This window comes from Panulirus ornatus, chromosome 61, assembly GCF_036320965.1.
Source record: "Panulirus ornatus isolate Po-2019 chromosome 61, ASM3632096v1, whole genome shotgun sequence".
Classification (NCBI taxonomy): domain Eukaryota; kingdom Metazoa; phylum Arthropoda; class Malacostraca; order Decapoda; family Palinuridae; genus Panulirus; species Panulirus ornatus.
Genome location: NC_092284.1, coordinates 7,669,246 through 7,696,413, shown reverse-complemented (window position 1 = coordinate 7,696,413; position 27,168 = coordinate 7,669,246). Strand labels below are relative to the sequence as shown.

Sequence of the window (27,168 nt, the reverse complement as noted above, 5' to 3'; positions counted from 1 at the left end):
CTGTACGACCCTTGAGCACGACTGTACGACCTTTGAGGACGATTGTACGATCCTTGAGCACGACTGTACGACCCTTGAGCACGACTGTACGACCCTTGAGCATGGCTGAACAACCCTTGAGCACGACTGTACGACCCTTGAGCACGACTGTACGACCCTTGAGCACGACTAGACGACCCTTAAGCATGACTGTACGGCCCTTGAGCACGACTAGGCGACCCTTGAGCATGACTGTACGCTTTGAGCACGACTGTACGACCCTTGAGCACGACTGTACGACCCTTGAGCACGACTAGACGACCCTTAAGCACGACTGTACGGCCCTTGAGCACGATTAGACGACCCTTGAGCATGACTGTACGACCTTTGAGCACGACTGTACGACCCTTGAGCATGGCTGAACAACCCTTGAGCACGACTGTACGACCCTTAAGCACGACTGTACGACCCTTGAGCACGACTGTACGACCCTTGAGCATGGCTGAACAACCCTTGAGCACGACTGTACGACCCTTAAGCACGACTGTACGACCCTTGAGCACGACTAGACGACCCTTAAGCATGACTGTACGGCCCTTGAGCACGACTAGACGACCCTTGAGCATGACTGTACGACCTTTGAGCACGACTGTACGACCCTTGAGCATGGCTGAACAACCCTTGAGCACGACTGTACGACCCTTAAGCACGACTGTACGACCCTTGAGCACGACTGTACGACCCTTGAGCATGGCTGAACAACCCTTGAGCACGACTGTACGACCCTTGAGCACGACTGTACGACCCTTGAGCACGACTAGACGACCCTTAAGCATGACTGTACGGCCCTTGAGCACGACTAGGCGACCCTTGAGCATGACTGTACGCTTTGAGCACGACTGTACGACCCTTGAGCACGACTGTACGACCCTTGAGCACGACTAGACGACCCTTAAGCACGACTGTACGGCCCTTGAGCACGATTAGACGACCCTTGAGCATGACTGTACGACCTTTGAGCACGACTGTACGACCCTTGAGCATGGCTGAACAACCCTTGAGCACGACTGTACGACCCTTAAGCACGACTGTACGACCCTTGAGCACGACTGTACGACCCTTGAGCATGGCTGAACAACCCTTGAGCACGACTGTACGACCCTTAAGCACGACTGTACGACCCTTGAGCACGACTAGACGACCCTTAAGCATGACTGTACGGCCCTTGAGCACGACTAGACGACCCTTGAGCATGACTGTACGACCTTTGAGCACGACTGTACGACCCTTGAGCACGACTGTACGACCCTTGAGCACGACTGTGTATGACCCTTGAGCACGACTGTGTGCGACCCTTGAGCACGAATGTACGACCCTTGAGCACGACTGTACGACCCATGAGCACGACTGTACGACCCTTGAGGACGATTGTACGATCCTTGAGCACGACTGTACGACCCTTGAGCACGACTGTACGACCCTTGAGCATGGCTGAACAACCCTTGAGCACGACTGTACGACCCTTAAGCACGACTGTACGACCCTTGAGCACGACTAGACGACCCTTAAGCATGACTGTACGGCCCTTGAGCACGACTAGACGACCCTTGAGCATGACTGTATGACCTTGGAGCACGACTGTACGACCCTTGAGCACGACTGTACGACCCTTGAGCACGACTGTGTACGACCCTTGAGCACGACTGTGTACGACCCTTGAGCACGACTGTGTACAACCCTTGAGCACGACAGTGTACGACCCTCAGACATCCTTTACAGACCAGGCTTTTACCCACTGGCTGTACTATTGTGCTCAGGTGTACATACCTTCGTACACCAGGACTCTACCATGGTTTAAAAAGCTTCTTAAAAGCCTTTTTTTTTCTATCTTACCTTTTGAAGGGTCCAGACTCCATAGCATGGCTTCCTTTGCAGTATACCATGAAGCCTCCAGCCCAGGACATGGTGGAGAACCAGACTGTATGATAACAACAATAATGCCTCAAGATAAATTACAGAGGCAGAAAGTAAGGGTGGACAGAAAGAAGACCAATAAAGCAGTAAATATCTAAAGGTACAATAAAAGGAACAGAATTAAGAGAGAATAGAATAAAAGGATTGGTAGCGGCTCTTAGCTTCCCAATCATCTTATTTCTAATCATCTTTATTTTCTTTCATCATTGATGTATTGCCAGCTCGAATCTATCATATATTTTTGGCTGAACATATTGGTCAGTGGTATGTGTCATGACGGTCTGTCCCTATCTTGCAGGGGTTATTCATGTTTTTGTCTGCACTATACATCATGATGGTGTGCGAGAAAACATAAGATGTAACGTCAAAATGGTTTATAATGACCACAAGTATAGAGCAGGAGCTAGCAATTTGTCATGTGTGTGTGTGTGTGTATTTAAAGATTCATCAAGTCTTGTTAATCACATAAAACCTATTATCCACCTAATCTAATGCAGCATTTAAAGAGGTGTGTGTGTGTGTGTGTTTCTCACTAATAAATTTAACAGGTACAAATGAAACTCACCTTGGATTTAACACTTATAACCTGTGTTCATTAAGTAAATTATTCAGGATGATCTGTACCTATCTAATGTACTAATATAAGAAGTAGCTCAAATTGTAACAACATATTCAAATCTGAGTCAAAATATAAGCAAAGATAATCCCCTTCTTCATGGAACTTGTCCAACAATTTGGACATTGCATGTAAAACTTTTCAGAGACTTTGATGATGGGCATGTAAGAAAAAACTTAAACACCAATGTTGATGAACACTTTACTAAAAGCATATATGTGAACACAATAAGTAATTTCTGTACATGGTAAACTTGAGTATTGATAATAAGGAAAACTAACATTACATTTGCTATACAACTGTACATTTGGCTAGCATGCCACAGTGCCATTCAGTAACAGCTTCAAATTTCCAGCAATTATAATCATTTCAGAAACGACTGCTTGCTACGACAAATCCCACCGTTTAGGTCTAACCTAACAAAAAAAGAAAAAAACTTCTTCAAACACAAAATAAACAATTATAATACTATTGTTAGAAATGACATCTACAGACAGGCTGCAAGTTCCTTTGAGCAACGACCATTCAAACTAGTCAATACACTGCATTTGTCCTAATTTTTGATTTACCGTCAGATGTATCATACCTATAAAATGCTTCTGTAGTCCAAGAAGACTTACAAACTGGCTGCAAAACATGTATATATACTGCATTTATACATAGTACACAAAGCACCACATACTTGCAAACTGCAGCTTCAATTCTGGCCGAATGAAAGACACTGTCAATCATATTCTCTCAAAATGAAATCCTCTTTTAGTCTTTGGACATTGCAGTGGCATGATAATCTGCCCAAGAAACATCCAAGCAGATACTAAAGTAACTGCAATTCAAGTTATGGAAAAAAATTCTGGTAATTTACAGTCCACTTGTAACTACAATAACAATCAAAACACCTAGAATTGTAAGCACTCTTATGGGTGGCATCAACAAACGTTGAAAAATAGCACAAGTTACATAGAATGGTGGGCTGCTTTAAAGGCATAAAGAAGTCACAAGCTGAGGATGGAAGTAAAAGTATTTGGGAACTAACCTGAAGGTAATGTAGAAAAATAGCACAAGTTACATAGAATGGTGGGCTGCTTTGAAGGCATAAAGAAGTCAAAAGCTGAGGATGGAAGTAAAAGTATTTGGGAACTAACCTGAAGGTAATGTAGAAAAATCAATGCTTTGATCAGAAAATGGAGAAAACTGAGTATATGATGGGAGCTTTGGTAAACAGAAAAAAATCATGTGGTAAATGGAAACAAATGTAACTGAAGCTTATTTTGTAAAGATGTGATGTGAATCAAGACTTATTTCATCTGCAAAGAAAAAAAATGCAACAGGCACTTAATTAAGTGTGGAGTTTCACATTTCACTTGAACACACTAGGAATGAGTTTAAAGAGTTTAAAATGTGTATAAGTGATTTGCGAGGCTGTACGTACCTAAACCACCCCATGAAACTGGGAGTGGCTTAAATGATGATAATACAGATAAAAATGTCTGGCATTATCATAAGGCAAGCACGTCTTTCTACTGTGCATGAACACAAGAACACATCAATGCAAGCACAGACCAACACAAGCAGAAACCTACACAGCTCACTTCTCTACATCATGAGAGAGTGCAGATTTATGAACAGCTGTCCAGTATGCTTGTGCGAGCTGTAGCAAGGAGAGTCCATTGTTTATATTCTATGCAACATCGTACATGTCAGTCAAATAAGCTATCAACAATCAGGGATGGATTTCTTTCAGACTCGACCTTTTCACTCACATGGGTTAAGCCCTTTTGTGTGTTTGCTTGTCAGTCTGTGTCTGTCTGACTGTGTATGGATAGATGCATGCACAAGTGAAAAAGGCCATCTCAAATCTGAAAACCTACACCCTCCATCAGTTCATCAAACAGCATACATTATCATAAATAACTAAAGGCACTTGTGATTTCATACTGTAAGATGAACCGCAGACAATCTAGTCCCAAATAGCGAGTTGTGGGAAAATAAGAGGTATCGAATTTCTGACCAAATTAATTATGCTAATTCTCAAACTTTTCCTTTTACAACATCAGTAAAAATAGAAAATCCTCGTAACAGAAAGTAACTGAAATCCAACAAAATTATTCTACCACAAATATTTCTAAAAAGTACACCATTTTTTCATTTGCCAGAGAGGAGATGGGGGTGTTAACTGTAAGGAACTAGAAAAGTAAAGAGAGAGATGTAGTACAAAGTAATCGAGATATGGCATATCTACAACATGGCATGGCACTTACTCTTACATTCCAAGACTATGAAAAAGTACCAAATGGCAATGAATGGAACAGAAACACAAAATACAAGTTAACTTTCGTAACTGACAACAATGGCTGCAATCATGACCTGACTGACTACGATCATGTTACATCTGAAAACACAAGAAAGTTTCTATCCCTCGACTAGGTTTCAATTTGAGATTAAGTACGAGGAAGAAGAGATGTGAGTGTAATCAAAACTTGTACTGTACGTATCCAGCTACCAATATACTTTGATGCCCTGGATCATTGAATATGAAAAATAAATTCAGGAATCTTCAGAAAAAATTTTGCCCCATAATCAAAACACATAATAGGCTTCGGATAAATCCTTACACAGGAAAATTACAGAACTTTAGAATACTTCTTTCTAAGTATATTCATTCTAATAGATTTTTGAATCCAAAACCATAATTAATTTCATATGATCTGTCTTCAGTTTATTCATCATTCTGTATAGCTTGAAGATCTGAGCGAGATGAAAAAATTTGAACAGGAACATTTGGATGTATTTCATGAAACATGAAGCATTTAGATGTATTTAAAGGTATGGTAGGTCTATCACAATATCTAAAGGAAGAAAGAATCAATTCCCAACAATTAAGCATTCAATCAATCATATTCATAATTGTCTTAATTTGTTTTCTAGCTTCACGTTTATGTACTTTCTAGGCCGACAACTTTCCTATATGATTTGGAAAAGATAGTGAGGGGTTCTTTCAATGTTCTTAAAATCTTCAATAACATGCAGCAAAAGCGAGAGAGAAACTGTATTCCATCTGGCATGCCATGCTTATTGCTGAATTATACAAAACATTATTAGTGCCCAAAGAACATTCAAAATAAGACCTACTTGAATTTACTTTTTGGGGAAAGGAAATATAATGTAGATGTATGATTTGCCTACCAGTAATACCAAAACTCAAAATAGGTTATTCTTTTAGGAATACGTCAAAGCAATTACAAGACCCCAAACACTGCCAAATGGTAAATACACTGTCGTATGATAGTAGAGAGTGTTAAAGAGATGGGTCCTACGAGTGTAAAACCCCCTCCCAATGCAACACAAACAAGTAATTACAATATCTGCAGAGACCACATACATGCACATGTTGCATCTAAACTACCTTCCTACCTTTCAGAAAAAAAGAATGGAAAACATGAGACATTCCTACCTCCTAATGGCATGAAAGTTTTTAAAACTAAACGAGGTAACTTTAAAAAGATAAGGTACCTCAATTGCCACGTAATACACACAGGTTAATATTGAATCAAAATAAAAGTGCAAAGTCTTAGTCTTCCCGTATCACTCAGGAAAATACTGAACACACGTGAATAACATCTTCATTAGCTAGAACCCTAGACATCATTGAAAAGGACATCATCAAGACAATGAAGAACAAAGTGGGTATTCAAAATTCAGTTAATATCATATTATATGAAAAAATCTCCTCTACTCATTATCATGACTAGCAAGGGGCCTGAACTTCTGAAGAGTAATTTTCTCAATATATCAAATATATCTTTTTCACATCATGAATTGCATGTCTGGCCTCCAGCTGTTACTTTGACATTCTCTAAATAACAACCTTTTCTCACATACAAAATAAATACCTGAACAATTACAATAATTCTTATAACTCTGATATACATATTTGACGACATACTTGATGCAGTGTGCAAACATTAACTCTCTCTTATATGCAGTAGATATACAGTTTACACGAAATGAAAGAAACTTGCTGATGAATCCCAAAAGGAATGCCTAAACTCGTACAGTTGCTACATGTTAAATTACCATTTTGTTGGACCACATCACAAAACACCATCCTTTGTCATTCAACATATTTGACGTGTGAAAGCTTTATACAATGGATGGCACCTTTCACTTAATACTGTAAGTAAATGAAGTATTAGTACAAAAGTGTTCGGGAAAAATGTAGGAATAATCATAGAAGAAAAATCACTAAACAACAATCACATGATACTATTCAAATCTATAAATTCTAAATTTCAAGCAAAGTTATAATGCTTTGTGCATCTGTTACACTCAATATTATACAAATGATTCAAAACAAAATTTAACAAAGTTAAGAAAGAGAAATATCATTAAGGCATTTTTCTGTACCTGAAACTGACTTTATTCTTTTTTCTGATACAAAGGTTTGCTATCATATAAAATTTCATAATCTAACCCCTCAGCTGTGACTGATGCCAATTGCCAACACCTCCAGCTACTGGCCAACATGTGTTAAATGCTAATATACATGACAGTGAATAAGTGTATTTGGCTTAAATATCAACAAGTGTTTCCTTAAAGGAAATAGCTGAAATACATATCAATCCTAGCTAGGATACCAAACTTCATGAAGCTACAGGTTTTTCATGAAAGATACAGAAACTTCATAGCACAACTTCTCGTGCCACAAATTATACAGATCTAAGTAATATCAATTTTGGCTCTGAAGAGCTATACAATTTATTCATGAACCCAAACAGTGTTCAATCATCATCATGTATGCTTACATGTAAAAATCTACAAGGATTTGTATGATGGCTTTATAAATGGTTTGGCTTGAGCACTATAAAAAAAAATGCACATATGCATGTATGCACACAATGAGGCATTGATGCATCAATAATTATCTTCATTACACCTACTCATGGTTTACTCCAAGAGAACACCAGAAGCAACATAGCTTTGCAATCTTTGCGACTTACAGAGATTAATATTCGAACAAGATAACATTCCTGAAGCCCATTTAGTTTGTATCCATCACAATTACGACTAATGTTTTCCTTCTTAGATTACATTGCAATGTAATGAATGTACAGCAGGGGTGATCAAACGATACAGCAGGCATTTAAAACAGTGATTCATTTCACAGCCACGATACAACTGAGGGATTAAAAGAGAAAACATACACACAAAGGAATATACATTATCTATGGATTGTGGGACTAAGAGAAAACTATTTCACATACACAGTACTTCAATCCCCTTATAATAAAGTTAATACAAGTAAGATTAATGCAGAAGAGTTGTTCCAAGATACATTTCCAATTGTCACAATGGCACTAAAAGTGAAACTTAGATCATTGACGGTAACAAACACTGAAAAGAATGTAATTCCTGAACACAATGCCTCCGACATGAGGATGTTGTTAACCATTTGTGAATGAAAATACTACAGTATAATCAAATACTGTACTTTACAGATATTTCCTAACACATTATAAACACTGCTGTACAACAATATAGAATTCAGACATAACATAAAGCACAATAAACAGTGATATGTTTTAGGTATATATTCAGAAAGTGATACAACAAACAAGTTCAAGCAGAAGGTATACTCAAATCGTGCAATGTTAAACGACAGAACATTTGTTGTTTAGTTAGTGCAATGTTATCTGAATGCCCAGTAAAACTGGTCCCATAAATTTTGCAAAGGAGGGGGAGGGAAAGAGATAGGGAAAGTGATCAAGAATGAGAGAAGTACAGAGGGAGTGAGGGATATACAGTATATACATCTATACATTACTATTCTTTGTTTTCCTGCCATAGCAGCCACATTACTGGGAATCCCATTGCACTCAAGAACTGGGCGGGACCACAGCTTAAGAAGCGTGGTACTGTGGTGGACTCTCTGTCTGAGGTGAGTGCAAGACAATTAAAGAGTAAGTCTCCAGTGTCGTCCAAATGGAAGTTGCGTCTTGGGCAGGAAAGGTTATGCTGAACTGGTGTTCGTAGTGTTGTACAGAGGGGTGGTGACTGGAACACCAAGGAGAAAGCGTAACTCATAATGATGAGTAATTTGAATGCGAGAGTAGGTGATATTAAGGGTTCAACTTAGGGGCATGGGGTACCCAGTGTGAACAAAAATGGTAAATACTTGTGGAGTTGTGATGACAATACCCAATTTCAAAAGAAGGACATGCATAGGTATATATGGATGTGTGAGGTTGATGGCAGGCAGCCATTACAGCATGCTGAAGGGAGACTTCTGGACATAATGTGCCAAGGGGCATCCGGTGGGTTGTCTGATCACTTCCTGGTGGAGGTGATGGTGAAAGTTTGTAGATTAGAGACTTTTGGAGAATAAGAAATAGGAAGGAAGAGGGTGGGGAAAGTGGATAAGAAGCTTGTGTGAGGCAACACCAGGTAAGACAATGAAGAATGACAAAAGGTGAGTAAACTTAACTTAGGAAGTAGGCACAGAATGGGAGGTATTCTGGCAAGCAGTACTTAGATGTATGAGATGTGCATGGCATGTGGAAGGTGGCTTGTGGGCACGTGAGGATGGGTAGTGAGTGGTGAAATGTGGAAGGTAAATTGTCAGTGAAACAGATAAGAGAGTTATGTGTGTGTCACTTGCAGGGAAGGAGTGCAACAGATTGGGGAATGTAAAGATGAAACTAGATGAAGCCAAGACGAAGAAGCAGGAGCTGAAAAAGAAGGTAAATGACAGACGGGATGAAAAAGTATCCACATCCTTCATGGAGATTAAAAAAATCTTTAGGTGGATGTGAATAGGGAAAGGAGAATAAAAGACAAAGGGTTGAAAGGGGGATAAAGTGACAGGCAAAGAAGAGGGGAAGAGTAGATGGAGTGAGATATGGTGTGTGGGACATGAGGGTATACAAGGCAAGCCAGGGCAAGTGGTATGGTGAAAAGAGAAGAGGTGGTGAATGCTTCGCATATGATGAAGAGTGACAAAGCTGCTGATGAGGATGAGATTTTAGATGAATTTCTCAAAAAATAGGTGGCAGTGTTGTTAATTGGTTAGTTTGGATTTTCAGTGTATGTATGGCTCAAAGTAAGGTACCTGAGGATTAGCAGAATGCCAGTACAGCACCAATGCAAAGCATTTTGATTTGATTTTATAGACTTCTCCAGCATCTTTTAGCATTAAAAGACATTCATAAACTTAAATCATTTACAGTCATACATATGTTTCCTTTCTAAGATATCTAATAAAACTAATTATGTAAAATAATTTATTTTGCCTTTCTTTAAAAATCAGTCTATTTGACTTAACATTATGGAAAACAATTTCTCCAACAGTTCTTCCAATGTTACTAAATGACTCATATTTGACTCTAATACTGATCTTTTCAGCATTCTGTTCATACATTCCATGGTAATGTTACAATTGCAGGTGTTACATATTAAGGGAAGTTGACTGGCTAGTCAGGATTTTCCGTCTCGGTACATATCAAGGTGAAGTGCCTGAAGACTGGCTAAATGCATGTATAGCATTCTTACTGGCAAATAAAGGCAAGATGGACAAAGCAAATACTCAAAAACAGAGTTACAGGTTTTTATGATTTTATGGTGTAAGGGAAAGCCACTACATGTAGAAGGTAAGGCATGTATACGAACAGTAAGGGAAGAGGGTGAATGAAGGTGGTTTTGCATCTTGGGTGTGGAATGTCACTATGGCTGTTTAATCTGTGATTGCAGAGGGGGAAGCAATGGTAAACAAGAAGGTCTTGGAGCATGTGGCAAGTCTACAGTATCCTGAGATGGGGAATTGTAGGGGTGGGTTAGTTGCTGTTTGCAGATGACACAGCTCCGGTAACAGACTAGAGTTAAGCAGAGGGACAAGACAGGATGATCTGGGAGTAAGCTAAATTGGAGGAAGTCTACTACTTTAGTCATACAGTGGAGAGGGGCTAAGGTCCTGGGTGCTTTGAGGAGTATGTGTAATGGGAGGTCAGCATTGTAGAATGAGAGATCAGCATTTGTTATGGCAAAGAAAGGGGATGGGAAAGGAAAAACAAGTTGGAAATGACAAAGGATGATAGTTATAATATGAGGAAGGTTGAGATGTGGAACATCAGTGTAACAGCAATGTGTAATAATACCTGCATTCTGATTAAAGAGAACTGACCAGTGTGTGTTCAAACAGGTCGACACATACAGAGAGAGGTAAAAGAAAGACTATGAGGATCTACATTTCATGAATGGAGAGAGAAAGGGAAAGTACCTATGAGTACCTATGACAAGCTTCTGCCAGAATGGCAGGGCTAGCATGTAGCACTCTTCCTCAAGTCTTGCTTCCTGAATTACTGCATACTGTTTCCCTCCACTATAACAGTGCTGTAAGGGTGCGAGACATGGGCCTCAAGCAAACTGTACAGAAACGGAATGTTTGAGGACAATATGTGGTGTGAGGAAGGTTAACAGAATAAGAGATGACAGGGTAAGAAGAGTATGTATAAGGGTTCAAGAGGGAGTACTGAATTGCTTCAGACTTAAGGAGAGGACGACAAAGATGGTATAAATGGCAGAAGTGGAGGGAGCAAGGAAGCGGAAGGACGGAGTGAGACGTGCTTTGACGGTTTAGGGTCTGAGCATGCAGGAGGGTAGAAGGGTTTCAATGGATACGGAAAATGGGAGCAATGTGTTACACAGGGAACAACATGATGTCACTGGGCTGAATCAGGGAATATGGAGTGATCAGGGGAGACCACTGATTGGTGTATGAGGCCTGGTTGTGGATAGGGGGGTCTTTTTTTGTACATTATACATGACAGTTAAGAGGATAAATGAGAGGGAAAGAGTCCATTTCTTTTGTCTGTTCTTGGCAATACCTCACTGACATGGGATGTGTTAAACGTATGAAAAAAGTACATATGTATACTTACTGGCATTACTGAACTCTGCCTGCTCAAGGTTACACCATGAGTGAATAGTCACATCTGATGAAGTTGTATCAACATTAGTACAGTCTTGCCAAAGAACTCACTCTGAGTTCAAATGTCCCTACTACTGGAAGTAGTTTAGCCTTAAGCTGAAGGACCCTTAAGAAAGAGATCCTACGTAACACCAGGCTCGTTCTTAAAAAGGGGCCCTGGGGTAATTATGAATAAATAAGCATATACTTACTTACTTACTTCCTGGCCCAGGAGTCCCTTTTATCTTTACGAGACTCCTCTAGCACTCAGGAGGATGGCCTTATCCATCAGTAGGGATCACAGCTTATAAAGTGTAATGATGTGTGTGTATATATGAGCAGGGAAAGCAAGATAACTAAGAAGTGCTTGGTGTCTTTGCTGCAGCAGTTGCATCATGGTTATGAAAGGTCTTGGGTTCTGTTGAAATGGTGTTTGTAGTGTTGTAGGAATGAGTGATGTCTAGAGCAAAGATATCAATATAAATCATGTATATAATTATGTATGTAAATTCTTTCCAAGTACTGCCTGGTTTACGCACCCTGACACATCATCATCACTACGTGACAATCAATATCCATGTGCCAGCGGATGTTAGTCATCAAAAACATACAAAACAGCTGTTACGTTATCCCCTTCTCCAATCAAATAATTCCACAACCAAATGCAGTCCCTCTATCAGAAAAGTATGGAACACAGAGAGCCACATCCAAAAACAGAGGTCAGTCTCTCTACATTATCAAGCTGAAAGAAAAATGCTTACTCAAGGGAACCGATGGCATCGTATGTAGGAAATGAATACTTGCTATTCTACTCCCTAAGTGTACCCAAGTACCTCTCCATCTATAATACACTACTTTTTCCAAGAGATGACAATAAATGACCAATCCAAGCCTAACTTACTGACACAATTCAAATGTTACTGTGATTATGACGTTCACAAAGAAAGCAGCTAGCACTGTTTATTTTGCAAATAGGTGTAAAGATAATTTTCAAGCACAGCAACATATCTAAAGACTTAAAATCAACCTTCTTGGTTCTCCTACCTGCACAGCACTTAATGTAAGTGAATGAGGCCATTTTTCATCCGTTCCTGGCATTACCAAACCAATGGTAGAAATGACAAACATATGAAAATAATGCAAAAAAGATACATACTTTAAAAAATTAAAGTCCTCCTGTCTTAAATATGTCAGTGACCTTTTGAACAAATTACAGTTCTGCAAATATGCTTAATGCAAAACTACATAAGTATACAATCTGGATTGGAGGAATTTTTGATGCAAAATTACATGTCAGACTAAGAAAGCACCGTAATTCTAATTTTCATCTATGCCCCTTTAGCTATTAGGTAAATATACTGGCCTGCTTACTCCAGAATATCACATGAATGAATAAAATCACTCACTCTCCAAAACCAAAAGTGAAAAAAGTAATGAGGAGGGCAGCTTTTGCAAGTAAATGACTTTGTAAGTTCCAATGGCTCAAAGAAAAAATAGTACGAAGTGTTTTTATACTAACTAGAAAGGAAAAGATTTACCTTAAAGATTCGACTTCAAAATATCTCTCATATGTCATATGAACTTAAGGGATATAAGAAATATACAAAGAAGGCAAAAATTTAAAGAATCCTACTAAAAAAGCCATAAATCTGAGTAACACCCAACGTTTTTCACTCTCTATACTTAAGATAGAGACTGATATGGTAAGACTTTCATGTGTATGGATGTGCATACAAACACAATAAAGTAAAAGTGTTCCCATTCTTTCAACCTGAAACAGCAGCATATCTATCTGCTGATTATTCAAAAAATCCAATAAAAAAGAAAACTCAAAGCTCCTGAATTCTCATGAAAATTTACTATGGGTTGGATAGAAGACCCTTGTGGGATGTAGGATATGTGAGGAACAAACCCCAAGAAGCTCCTAGGTTTTATGCACCCCAAACATTATTTCTGGGTAATCCTGGATATTCTAAAAGTATTAAGAAGACGAGCTATCAATGCGTACGTATGCTAGTATTCAGGGGTGGAATGATGGACTTCCAAACTTATGATAAGTATATTAATTTGCATTATTTAAGATCTAATAAGGGGCTATCTGCTTCGTTCCTACTCAAGGATAAGTACAAGAATACGGATGTGCATATACACACTGCATACAGCAAACAAACATTTAAGAAATTGTATGACAGTTGAGAATGTTCAAGAGATAGAGTCCCATGACTCTAAAACTCCCTCTCCATACAGTGCAAATAGAATATCAGATACACATGAAATGGAGCTAAAAAAGAGTTGAACTCCCACACGAAATGTACAAATGGGTAATTGCATACAACTTGCGAAAATATTTCGACTGAAGGATATTCAGTATTAATCATTCTAGACTGAATATGAAAGTAAGCACACAAAAGTTTTCATAAAATGATTCAACAATGTACAATGCATTGGGAAACCTACATTGTGTCCATTTAAAAGTTATGTTTTTTGTTTGAGTGAGTGCAAGTCAAAATATACATCTATTTACTCATCAAAAATTTCAAATCAAGATTTCATCTAAGTCTTAATACCTTATTTAATACTGCAAAACTTCATTACTACAACTTTGTGAAAAAGAAAATTCAAGTTGCAGCGATTCTATAGTAATAAAGTTGGCATATTAGGAAAAATTCATTATCAAAAGAGCAACGTCTAACTTACCACACAGGGAAAAGAGAATGGGAAACAGGAAAAGAATCATGAGGGATATTTTGACTAGTACGATGAAATTAGAACAATAATCGTATCAGAGTTTCAACTTCCCACACTCATCCACACCAACTAATCACTCTACAGTCATATACTCTTCCTGCTAAACATGTTCATAGTTCCCAAATTACTCAAGTAACTTTTACGACACTTGAGGAAATATCCTCAGTACCTCTCATGGAATGGTAACATAAATAATGACCATCCCACTGGTCCAGTGCCCTTATTTCATGTGGTATTGCCTGGTGAGGCTTACGATCGATCTGATCAGAGCAGGTGCGTTAGGTTCAAAATTTACCTTTTTCTCTTCTCTCTGTGCATGACCTTCATTTCACACCCCAGAGGCCTTCATCACATAGCTCACACAATGAACACCTGATACGTGGGAAAAAAATTACCTCAGCTTATGATCAAAAATGGTAAACACAGCAAGACTACAGCTCAATGAGTGCTTGTAACACATGAGGGCACCTAGCAGCACCAGCACAGGTGTGCTTGTAACACATGAGGGCACCTAGCAGCACTATCACAGGTGCGCTTGCAACATATGAGGGCACCTTGCAGCACCAGCACAGGTGTGCTTGTAACACATGATGGCACCTAACAGTACCAGCACAGGTGTGCTTGTAACACATGATGGCACCTAACAGCACTAGCACAGGTGTGCTTGTAACACATGAGGGCACCTAGCAGCACTAGCACAGGTGTGCTTGTAACGCATGAGGGCACCTAGCAGCACTAGCACAGGTGTGCTTGTAACATATGAGGGCACCTAGCAGCACTAGCACAGGTGTGCTTGTAACATATGAGGGCACCTAGTAGCACTAGCACAGGTTTGCTTGTAACACATGAGGGCACCTAGCAGCTCTAGCACAGGTGTGCTTGTAACACATAAGGACACCTTGCAGCACCAGCACAGGTGTGCTTGTAACACATGAGGACACCTAGCAGCACTAGCACAGGTGTGCTTGTAACGCATGAGGGCACCTAGCAGTACCAGCACAGGTGTGCTTGTAACGCATGAGAGCACCTAACAGCACTAGCACAGGTGTGCTTGTAACACATGAGGGCACCTAGCAGTACTAGCACAGGTGTGCTTGTAACGCATGAGGGCACCTAGCAGTACCAGCGCAGGAGTGCTTATAACGCATGAGGGCATCTAGCAGCACCAACATGGGTGAGCTCGTAACATGAGGGCACCTAACAGCACCAGCATGGGTGAGCTTGTAACACTTGGGGACACTTAGTGTTCACCAGCATGGGTGAGCTCGTAACACTTCACAGCACCTTGTGTCACCAGCACGGGTGGGGTCGTAACTCATGACAACGCCTAGCATCACCAGCATGGGTGTGCTCACAGCATCACCAGCATGGGTGTGCTCACTGCATCACCAGCTTGAGTGTGCTCATAACAATTACGGGTGAAGATTACTGTCAAGGTTCCCCTGCGTAGTGGGGAAAGGGGGAATCCTTAGGCCTAGCAATTCCATAAACAGGTATCAATATTTTCAGCACTAGCTACAACAATACCAACTCAGCTCAACCGATGTATCTTGATTACATGAGACATACTAAGACGTAAATTCAACTTCTGCTGTTTACTTGAAAAGACACAAGTCAAAGGTAATGATATCTATGGATATGAGCAAACACACTGTTTCATAAGAGTGCAGTGTATGTAAAACTTCTGGAATTAACTCGAGGGACACATTAATGTCAATTAACCTGAACATACTCTGAAGCAAATTTATAGTGGTCGAATAACACCCAGAGCTGCAAGCTGTCCCATACTGATAGCAATTTTGCTTTGTTTTAAAAGCATATGATCAGCTGACCTTAGAAAAATGGTTCTTATACGATGCTGATATTTGCTGAGAAGTTAGTTATGACAGGTGTATGTGTATCCAATACAAATACTTTTATCCAGCAATCAAAAATGCAATTGTTTAACAAAAGGAGACAAGCTTATATTGCTTACACTACAACATACAAACATACAAAAAATTATTCTTATAAAAGTAAGTATGTGCATGAAGGAAAAGAAAAGGTAGGAAAGCAGGAAAAAAATCAGACAGGAAGCATTACAAGCACAACTAAATGACATAAAAAAAGGAATAAACAGCAATGTTACAAGGGTAGTGCTGGATTTCAGTATATGATGCAAAACCATCAAGTGGTTTTGCATTTTGAAAATAAACTATTAAAGAGCCATTTACAAGAAAAACTGCACCTTCTCTAAGATTAGCCTCGCAAAATTTAGCATTTCATTTCAAGACCTATGTTATCACCCCAGTTATGCAGGCAACACTTAGCTTAGCCTTATCTTTCTTTTAATAAAAGAAATTAACAACATATACCATTGCCTAATTAGTCAGCAGAGGATAATACAGAGACACATCCAAATCATGAAATCAAGCAAATGATTATGAGTACAAAATTTGGAAGATGTGTCAATAAATGGAGTGCATGTGGCTTGATAAGTATGTACACACATATATATGTATATGCCCATGTGATGCGTGTGTATTATAATTCTACCTACCTACCTATATCTCTGATGCCTGTTCTTCCCCGGGGATTCCTATCAAGGGAGTGGCCATAGCAAAAGTTTCTCCATTCATCCATGTCCTTACATGTCTCCCTCGCATACACTATTCCAAGCATTCTTACCTCATTTCTCTTTCTCTTCCACACTATTTCCTTATGTCTGACATTAACCACTTTAATCATATCATCATATATTCTACAACTTGCATTCTTTTCACTTGCCCAAACTCCCTCAAAGAATTGCATTTCATCCACTGTACCTCTCCGCAATTCATTCCCTTCCATGCCACATCTCATGCACATCCTCATTACTTCCTTCATTTCACTGAGTCATACTACATCCTCCACCTCAAGTAACTCATTTCCACAGCCAGGATTCTCGACCTTTGTGACTCATTCCATGTCCATGTTTCAGCTGCATAGGTTGGGGTTATGAGGACTAGTGTCCTTTAATCTTTTCTTCACTTCTATACTTACACTTAATTTATTTATTTTCATTATACTTAACCGCTGTCTCCCGCGTCAGCGAGGTAGTGCAAGGAAACAGACGAGGAATGGTCCAACCCACCCACATATACATGTATATACATAAATGCCCACAAACACACATATACATACATATACATTTCAACGTAAACATACATATACACCTAATATAATTATCTATATATAATGCTAAACCCCTGTCTAAAAGGCACTTACAGCTTCACGACTGCACTCCACAAAGTCACAAGGAAATTATGGACTCCATTGGAGCAAGAAGGTCCTTAACAAGACTGCACTCCTTTTCATCCACAGGTGATCATAAAGCCTTGCAAAGGTGGTTTCTTGTCTTTGGCGCAACAAACAACAGTAACATGTACATATAGGTGTATGTCCATGTACTTAATCATATATAATCCCAAAAACCCATTTATGGCGATCCTGCAACTTCAAGGCTGCACTCCAGTAAGGAACATGGAAATGATGGACTAGCTAGGAGTAACATGTGCATGATGATAATGTACTCCTTTGTGTCCATTGTCCATAATATAACACTACTGAAGGTGATTTTTCACTTGCAGTGTAACCAACATAAAGGGGAAGTCCAGTAACACCTACATATATATACATAACTTGAAATTTTCACCGCATAACCCTTGGACCCCAATTACACAGCACCCGCAGCTTCAAGGATATGCTACAATCAGTAACAGGGAAATGATGCACTCTTCTGGGAATGAGATGTCATCAAGGAGACTGTAATCCTTCTCATCCACTGATGATGATACAATCTCGCTGACAGTCACTTTTTGCTTATGGTACAACCTCAAGGAGGTGAAGTAAACTAATGCCCATACATAAGACATTAAAATATATACATCTTTTTTCATGCATATTCGCCATTTCCCGCATTAGCGAGGGAGCGCTTAGAACAGAGCACTGAGCCTTCTCTGTTCCTTCCCTTGGAAAAGTAAAAACTGGAAGGGAGGATTTCCAGCCCCCCCACTCCCTCCCCTTTCAGTCACCTTTTACAACACGCAAGGAACACATGGGAAGTGTGGGTAGAGGAAGAATACAAGGAGTATTGGGAGTTCTCCCAATACTCCTCACATTATTCCTCTATCTACACTCTCGTATATTTTTTTTTCATATATATTTGCCATTTCCCTCACTAGCAAGGAAACATTAAGAACAGAGGACTGAGCCTTGGAAAGAACATCCTCACTTGGCCCCGTTCTCTGTTCCTTCTTTTGGAAAATTAAAAATGAGAGGGGAGGATTTCCAGTCCCCCACTCCCTCCTGTTTTAGTCGCCTTCTACGACATGCAGGGAATACGTGGGAAGTTTCCTTCTCCCTTATATATATTTATGTTACACAAACACTCACACAGAAGGGAAATAAGAGGTATGTCGTGGAGGTGGGATGTGGGTTGCACTGAAGTGCCAACCTCGGAGAAAGGAAGAATGATGACCAGTTATACAAGGTTAAGCCACAAATGCATACAGATAAATATATCTCTAAGGTTCATGCTCAATGCTAATCTCAAAGATAAGCCCATCCTACCAACGAACTGGAAAGCAACACATTAAATTGCTGATAGATGAACTATAACTCAAAAATATTTCTTGAGACACTATATGCTACTACAATGCTTAAAGCAAGATAAGAAGGAATATTGGAATGAATGCAAAATTATTAGGGTAGTATCTTAGGAATTTTACAATTAGCATAAATATGTACAAGAAAATCAAAGTTAGGCAATTTCTATTAATGTGAAATGACATTCATAGTAACATTAAGACATTTCAGTTCAACAAGATATGTTGCAGTCTATGTGTATTCAGAGCCTGTACCTTACACAACAAAACATTAACAGCTCTTCTAAAGGTTAGAAAAGCAGAAAAAATTTAGCAGATATATAATAAACCTTTATAGTAAAGTGGACTTACATTATAAAACCTACTCATATTAAAATGAACAATTTCTTACATAATTTTTCATGGACAGTGACCCATACTTACACAAACACTGATTTTTCTATGAATGCAAAGGAAAGATGTATCAACAGATAGACTAAATGTTGTTGAACATACACATCTTTACATGTAGTCAATCTTTTTTTTTAACTTGGTTCCATGTTTATCCAAACCAATATACAAGTAGTACAAGTGAATATACATATCTGTTCTTTCTTCTTCAGATTCCTGTTATTAATGAAGCTATCGTTGCTTACTCTGTATCTTCACAAATGAAAATTAAATTAACATATCAAGGATTGCTAGATTTTTCAGTGTGAACTGAAGCTCTGCACACAGACAATGCATAATCATAGATGAATCTGTGACGATAGTTTTTACTTGAGAGAGTAGAAATAACTTAAGAGTTATTACTAAATTGGCTGAATATGTAATGTATTTCAAGAACAACCAAAAATATATGAACATTTCTTTCTTAACTCTAGCAAAGACCAGTATGGCATAAGCTCACTATCTTCACTAAATGATCCTTGCTATTCACTCAACAATCTCACTATCAACCAATTACTGGTGCATATTCAGATGATATCTTTTTGTTCTGTCTTATTCAGAATGGAAATGTATAGCTCACAATGAGTCTGTTTTACTGGTAATAATAAGCACCTAACTTGTAGTATCAATTATATCATCATCTCTGCAATCAATTGGGAGATTTACTGGATTTAATGTAGAAAAATATATCTCTACTATCACTAATTAACTCACAAACATTCTCTTTCCTCTTTCATGATTTATTTACACTAAATGAAAAACAGATACTTTCCCAATAGTACGATTTGCACACTATTTACGTTTGGATTAAAAGCTGAAAGCGTCACAATGCAATGTCTCTTCAAATTTCAACTGGTAGTACTATAAAGCCAACACATACCTTCACATGTAAAAATTCTGTGTAAGGTAGTTAAGTCTCAGGCCCATGAAACTGGGAGCATTATATCTGTTATGATGAAACATCACGATGAAAAAAAAAATGACTAGAGCTGAAAAGGTGCCAGCGTTGCAGTGCAACTCACTGTAGATTACTACCATGCAAATGGTGCACCTCAAGTTGAACAATCAATACTTGTTATTACAGCATGAATCCTCAACAATACTGTATACTACTTACAATAATTGGCCAAGCTGACTGGTGGAAGAAATGCAGAACAACCAATTATAAGTCAGTATTAAGAGCCTTAGTAGGATTTCATCTAATGACCAAGAAGATACACTCAAACCTAATTTTAAAAAGTTATCATCAAGGACATCAGATATTTGAACTCCTTTCAATAATGGTATCATAAAGCTGTATGATTAACCTCATTAAAATATTCTATAATTCAGAAATCTCATTCAACTAATTTCATATAAGGTACTTGTGCTTATAAATGATATGCTACGACAGTAACTTAAGTAAAGAGAACCTTATAATGGTAACAGCTGTAAAACCGAGCAGTTATTGTTACCAAAGTTGATATGTTACTTTGCTCAGCACCAGTTTTACTTTTAAAGTCCCCTTTATATATACATACATACATTTTATATATATCATCCTCACCACATAACCCAGCTCCCTCTGATGGAGCTCCTGCAGCTTCTAGGCTGCACTCCATGCAAGAGAAGAGAAATGACAGACTCATCTGGAGCAAGGTGGTCCTTGACGAGACTATACTGCTTTCTGTCCAATGACGATGGCATAGCCTTGCTGAAGGAGGCATCTTGCTTACAGTGTAACTACTGGCAGGATGAGTCTAGTATCACCTATATATGTGTATGTCCCTTTAAACCCTGGATCCTATTCTATGGGGCTCCCACTACACTCTTGTAGCCAGCAATATCCACCAGAAGGGACCACAGGTCAAGAAATCTAACAATGCATCTGTGTCTTTGTAAGATAAGTAAAGATTAATTGGGAGAAAGTATTCAATGTTTTCTGTGTGATAGTTGCATCTTAGGCAAGATGAATCCTGTGAAATGTTGACTCTGTATTTTCACTGACAGAGAGATGGATAGTGTCCAAAATGTAGATAAGTACAGGAAACTCATACACATCTAGAAAGTGTGGTTTTGTATGGGCATATGTTTCATGAAGTGGTGGTAAGTCTGTATTTGGGAGGGTGTATCCATTTTGTCAGCGTTATGTTTTCTGACAAAGGAGTTATGTAAATATACAGTGCTGAAGTGTGAAAAGTGGTGGCTGGACAGAGACTGGTATCCACAGGAGAAGTCCTGCACTAATGCAAAGACTAAGCATCAAGTATATTGAGGTGAGATTGTACTATAAGTGTTTTGCTATCGTTATGTATGTGTTGAACATTTGTGGCTGCTTGACAGGTGGCAACTGTTATGAATGCTCTGTTCTGTGTGACTTGAAATTGTTATAACTGCTTTTAATTGGTTCCACATCCAGGAAGGTGAAGCTGGGTTTAGGGTGGAGCACATGAATTGTTTGCTGGGGATACTAAGGGACTCTTTTATGTATATACATAAATCATTATCATCATCATTGTTATTATTTACTAAGGGATGCTTTTATGTATATACATAAATCATCATTGTTATCATCATCATTGTTATTATCATTATCATCATTATTATTATCATAATCATTATTAGTTTAGTATCATGCTTTATAATCATCATGTAATCCCAAAGCCCCAAGTAAGAGGCTTGCAACCCCAAGGCTTCACTACAATCAGTAGCACAAAATGACAGGCTCTTTGAGGAAGTTCCTTCAAGAAATTATATTCCTCTTCATCCAATGGCAATAATACAACCTTGTCAATGTGACTTTTTACCTGAAGTGTAACACCAGCGGGCAGAGTTTTAGTAGTGTTGTGGTAGTAGGAGGCACTTAATAGCAGGAAACAGGCATACAGCTTCTAGGAAAGTACTAGCATCTGGATGTCGAAAAGGTTGGTAAAGTAGCGCTATATGCTGTATAACCCCCACCCCAAAGGCTGTTGTTTTGTTCTCTGTTTACCTCACTTTCATGTGGATGACTGGCATCCAAAATTTGGATGACTGGCATCCAAAACATAAACTCACACATCTCCATCTTAAACACATTTCACTATAACACAAAACTCTTTACTCTCCGCTAGTTTTTCCTTATTTAGTAAAAACATGGCATAAATTTCCAATCACAGCACCCCTAGATGAGGGGGGGCTGGTTGATTCCCAAGGCGCACTTAACCATTGTCAAGCGATTGGAACCCACATCATTCTTCCACAAACAGTTTCACAGAGGACATTCATAACCTAAAGAAGTCTACCTTACCCTGCTTTTGCATGGAGAATAGTCTTGAAAATGCAGGAGCACCACAAGAGGGATACTGGGGTTGTATACCTAACTACCAGTATATGTATCATACCATTACGCCATCTCTTTCGGTACTCCTGACACTTCGAAGCTATGCTGCTTTAGAGAGTATGGCATGGTGGGCTCCCTTGGAGTGAGAATATTCTCATCACAATGCCACACTTCTATCCTCCATTGAATATGGTAAAGCCTCATGGAAAGTGATTTCTAGCTGGCTTTATTACTACTACTTGCAACAGACAGACATGGATAAATAGATAACCCAACAAGCACTACACAACCACTCTCTTTGCTCCAACCCACCAAACATACACCCATCCGGAGCTGCAATCCCTAGACAAACAAGGGACACACTTTCCCATCTATGCTCTGGACATCACCCATCCTTACAACACTAGAAACACCATTTCAACATATCCCATGACCCTTATATACCCTATATACCCTCAATGCAACTATCACAATGAAAACAGGGAATCCTTACAGCTCACTTGCCCTGCACTCTCTGCACAGTGTAGTGATTATAGTAATGTGTATACATTACTATAATCACTACACTTAATGAACTATGGTCCCAACCAATGGTTGTGGCCAGCTTCCTGAGTGCTGCAAGAACCTCGTAAAGATAAAAGGAACTCCTGAGGAAAGAAGTAAATAAGCATACATGTTACTAGACTCTGCCTGCATCACTGGGAGTACAGTCTTATGAAACTTCTCACTCTAATGGAGTTAATCATTTTCCTGCTACTCGAAGTAACAGAGCCTTGGGCTACAGAAGCCTCTAGAGAGGAGGTCCTGGGTAACACCAGGACTCTTTCTTAGAAATGGGTCTTGAGTAATTCTAACTCCATATTCCGTGCATGTTGTGGAAGATAACTAAATAGGGTGGGAACAGGGGGGATAGAAACCCTCCAACCTTCTTGTAATTCAATTTCTGGAAAATGGAACAAAAGAGGGAGCTAAGTAGAGGGTGTTCATCCTCCTCAAAGGCTCAAGCTTGAGTCTCTAACTGTGTGCAGATGTAACCAAGTTAAGAAGAAAGGAAAAGTAGGAAGTATGCTTGAGGGAAGAAAACTGGATGTTCTGACTCTGAGTGAAATACAGCTCAAGGTTAAAGGGGAAGAAAGCTTTCGAAATGTCTTAAGAGTAAAGTCCAGGATTTGTGAGAAGATGAGTTACAAAAGGATTAGCACTACTACTGAGGCAGGAGTTGCGGGAGGTTTATGAGAGGACAAGAGTTAAGGAAGGAGTAGCACTACTCTTGAAGCGAGTATGAAGTCTGTTGGGGATGAGAGAGCTTGGGAAGTGAGTCAGTTGTTGTTCGCTGATGATACAGCGCTGGTGGCGGATTCATGTGAGAAACTGCAGAAGCTGGTGACGGAGTTTGGTAAAGTGTGTGGAAGAAGAAAGTTAAGAGTAAATGTGAATAAGAGCAAGGTTATTAGGTACAGTAGGGTTGAGGGTCAAGTCAATTGGGAGGTGAGTTTGAATGGTGAAAAACTGGAGGAAGTGAAGTGTTTTAGATATCTGGGAGTGGATCTGTCAGCGGATGGAACCATGGAAGCGGAAGTGGATCATAGGGTGGGGGAGGGGGCGAAAATTTTGGGAGCCTTGAAAAATGTGTGGAAGTCGAGAACATTATCCCGGAAAGCAAAAATGGGTATGTTTGAAGGAATAGTAGTTCCAACAATGTTGTATGGTTGCGAGGCGTGGGCTATGGATAGAGTTGTGCGCAGGAGGATGGATGTGCTGGAAATGAGATGTTTGAGGACAATGTGTGGTGTGAGGTGGTTTGATCGAGTAAGTAACGTAAGGGTAAGAGAGATGTGTGGAAATAAAAAGAGCGTGGTTGAGAGAGCAGAAGAGGGTGTTTTAAAATGGTTTGGGCACATGGAGAGAATGAGTGAGGAAAGATTGACCAAGAGGATATATGTGTCGGAGGTGGAGGGAACGAGGAGAAGAGGGAGACCAAATTGGAGGTGGAAAGATGGAGTGAAAAAGATTTTGTGTGATCGGGGCCTGAACATGCAGGAGGGTGAAAGGAGGGCAAGGAATAGAGTGAATTGGAGCGATGTGGTATACAGGGGTTGACGTGCTGTCAGTGGATTGAATCAAGGCATGTGAAGCGTCCGGGGTAAACCATGGAAAGCTGTGTAGGTATGTATATTTGTGTGTGTGGACGTGTGTATGTACATGTGTATGGGGGGGGTTGGGCCATTTCTTTCGTCTGTTTCCTTGCGCTACCTCGCAAACGCGGGAGACAGCGACAAAGTATTAAAAAAAAAAAAAAAAAAAAATATTAATTGATGTGCATATCAATTGGGGACTTTTGGATGTAAATGTTCTGAGAGGGACATTTAGTGAGATATCTGATCGCTATCTTGTGGAGGCAAGAGTAAAGACGTGTAAAGGTTTTCAGAAATGAGGAAATAATATTAGTGAGAAGAGAATGGTAAAAGTGAGCTTTAAAAAGAGACTTGTATGAAGAAATACCAAGTGAGACTGAGTGTATAAGGGAGAAAGCACTACAGGGTTGAAGTTATTGGGTCCCATTACAGAATAATGAGAGACTGAGCTTAAGAGGGGAAAATCCTCAATCGGGCCCCCCTTCTGTTCCTTCTTTTAGAAAAGTAAAAACTAGAGGGTCCCTTTCTTAAAGGATGCTGGTGTTATTCCGGAACCCCTATTCCAGGGGGCTCTCAGCTTCAAGGCTTTACTACACTTAGAAGGGAGAGGACGGTCTCCTTTGAAGTGAAAAGTTCTCTGACAAGACTGCACTCTGTTTTGTCAAATGACTGATACACCCACATATACACCAGGACCCAATCACAGAAACTGATCCTGGGGTACCTGGGGTATCTATAAATCAATAAATTAATTATATATATGTGTGGGTGTTGCCAGACTTTGTCAACATGAGATTACACAACAAATGAAAAGTCAACTTTGGCATAGATATATCATCATTTGTTGACGAAAGAAAGTACATTCACATGAAAGAACTTCTCACTTCAAAGGAGTCTATCTATCCCTGCTACAGTGTGTGTACCAAAGCCTTGAAGCTGCAAGATCCCCTAAATAGGGGGTCCTAGGGTTGTACTATAATAATAATAATAATAATAATAATAATAATAATAATAATAATAATAATAATACGATATATATACTTTTCTGCAAGTTCTAATGGACAGCACTTGTTCATTTCATGGTTAAATATCACTATGTGATCAAGCACTCTACAAAAGGAACAGCATAAGCTGCTGCATGGTTGGAAAACATCATAAGCACCATAGTGAAGATCACATTTCTTCGGTATTCTATGTTCTCTCAAAATGAAGCAAACTTTAATTAAAAAAAAAAATCAATCTCTATAAAAGGTATACATAAAATCCTTATACTGTCACATTCAAAGCCTACAGACAGAAATATAGGAGCCATAAAAAATATCAATTTGTTAAAACCAAGAGCAAACATGATATGATTATCAACAGATTATATATATTTACACCCAAACACCATGAGGATTCTTTGACGTAGGAACAGCATTTTCTAGTTGTCTCGGAGAACCTATCATGCGACGACTGCTACCAGGCTTTGATGTTCCTGAGGCGAGGGGAAAAAAATTACACGTCAGGTCAGATTCATAAGTTGTCTGAAATACTAACACAAGCAACACTAAAATGAGACACTGAATAAAATCAATCCCATTCAAAAACATACACAGCCTCATGACCAACATGATAAGCTTGTGTATCATGGGGTTATTTGGTGGTAAATACACACGCGATACTATTATGGGACTGATGTTCTATGGCTCAGAATGTATACCACATATGCAAGAGATGGCAGATGTTACTTGAGGTGCCACTTTATATGTACAAAAGTCCTCTGGTTAATAAAGTGTAAACCATATGCCTGATCTGTATAATCTTTCTGATAAGTGTATCAGTGATAGTCTCAACCATTAAATTCTGGAAATCATCACGTGAAGCCTAACATAACAGGAGCCATTAGCCACCACATGTGGCATCTTACATTCATGGGCTTCGTTTAATTAACTGCTAATACTAAGAACTTTAATTTGTCCCTGGGCAACTTTAAAGCCCATCATCCTATCATTAACCAAATCATTATGAGATAATTGACAAAAAACATAAACACAAGAAAAGTGGTCCCTGACACACCTAGCTACCCAGGTCAACCCCCATCATGTAACCCCCCTTAAACACTCTCCCTTTTAACGGTTAGTCGGTTACTGTCAGACAGGCCAGTGTGTTGTCTATGTTGGTAGATGCTGGATGGTACTTCTGTTGTGATATTGAGATTTAAATAACTTTATTAAGTACTGGCACCTGATGAGGTGGATTGTCTCCATGAAACATGTCGTGCCACATGTACAGAACAATTACATGTAAAAGACAAGATTTGGGGAGTGCACATATGAGTAACAAATATTTCTTTTATACTACTCGCCATTTCCCGGATCAGCAAGGTAGCATTAAGAACAGAGGACTGAGCTTTTGAGGGA

General features: G+C 39.2%; 1 protein-coding gene across 4 annotated transcripts in view; it reads right to left on the bottom strand.

The window, feature by feature from the left end:
- Nucleotides 1-2,756: 2,756 nt before the first annotated feature.
- RASSF8 (ras association domain-containing protein 8) overlaps nt 2,757-27,168 on the bottom strand; it is a 48,251-nt gene continuing 23,839 nt past the window's right edge. For all 4 annotated transcript variants that reach the window (XM_071696879.1, XM_071696876.1, XM_071696878.1 and 1 more), the window contains exon 10: nt 2,757-26,243. In XM_071696879.1, coding sequence (XP_071552980.1) covers nt 26,143-26,243 — 101 coding nt within the window. In that variant the 3' untranslated portion in view covers nt 2,757-26,142. The remainder of the gene's footprint in view (nt 26,244-27,168) is intronic.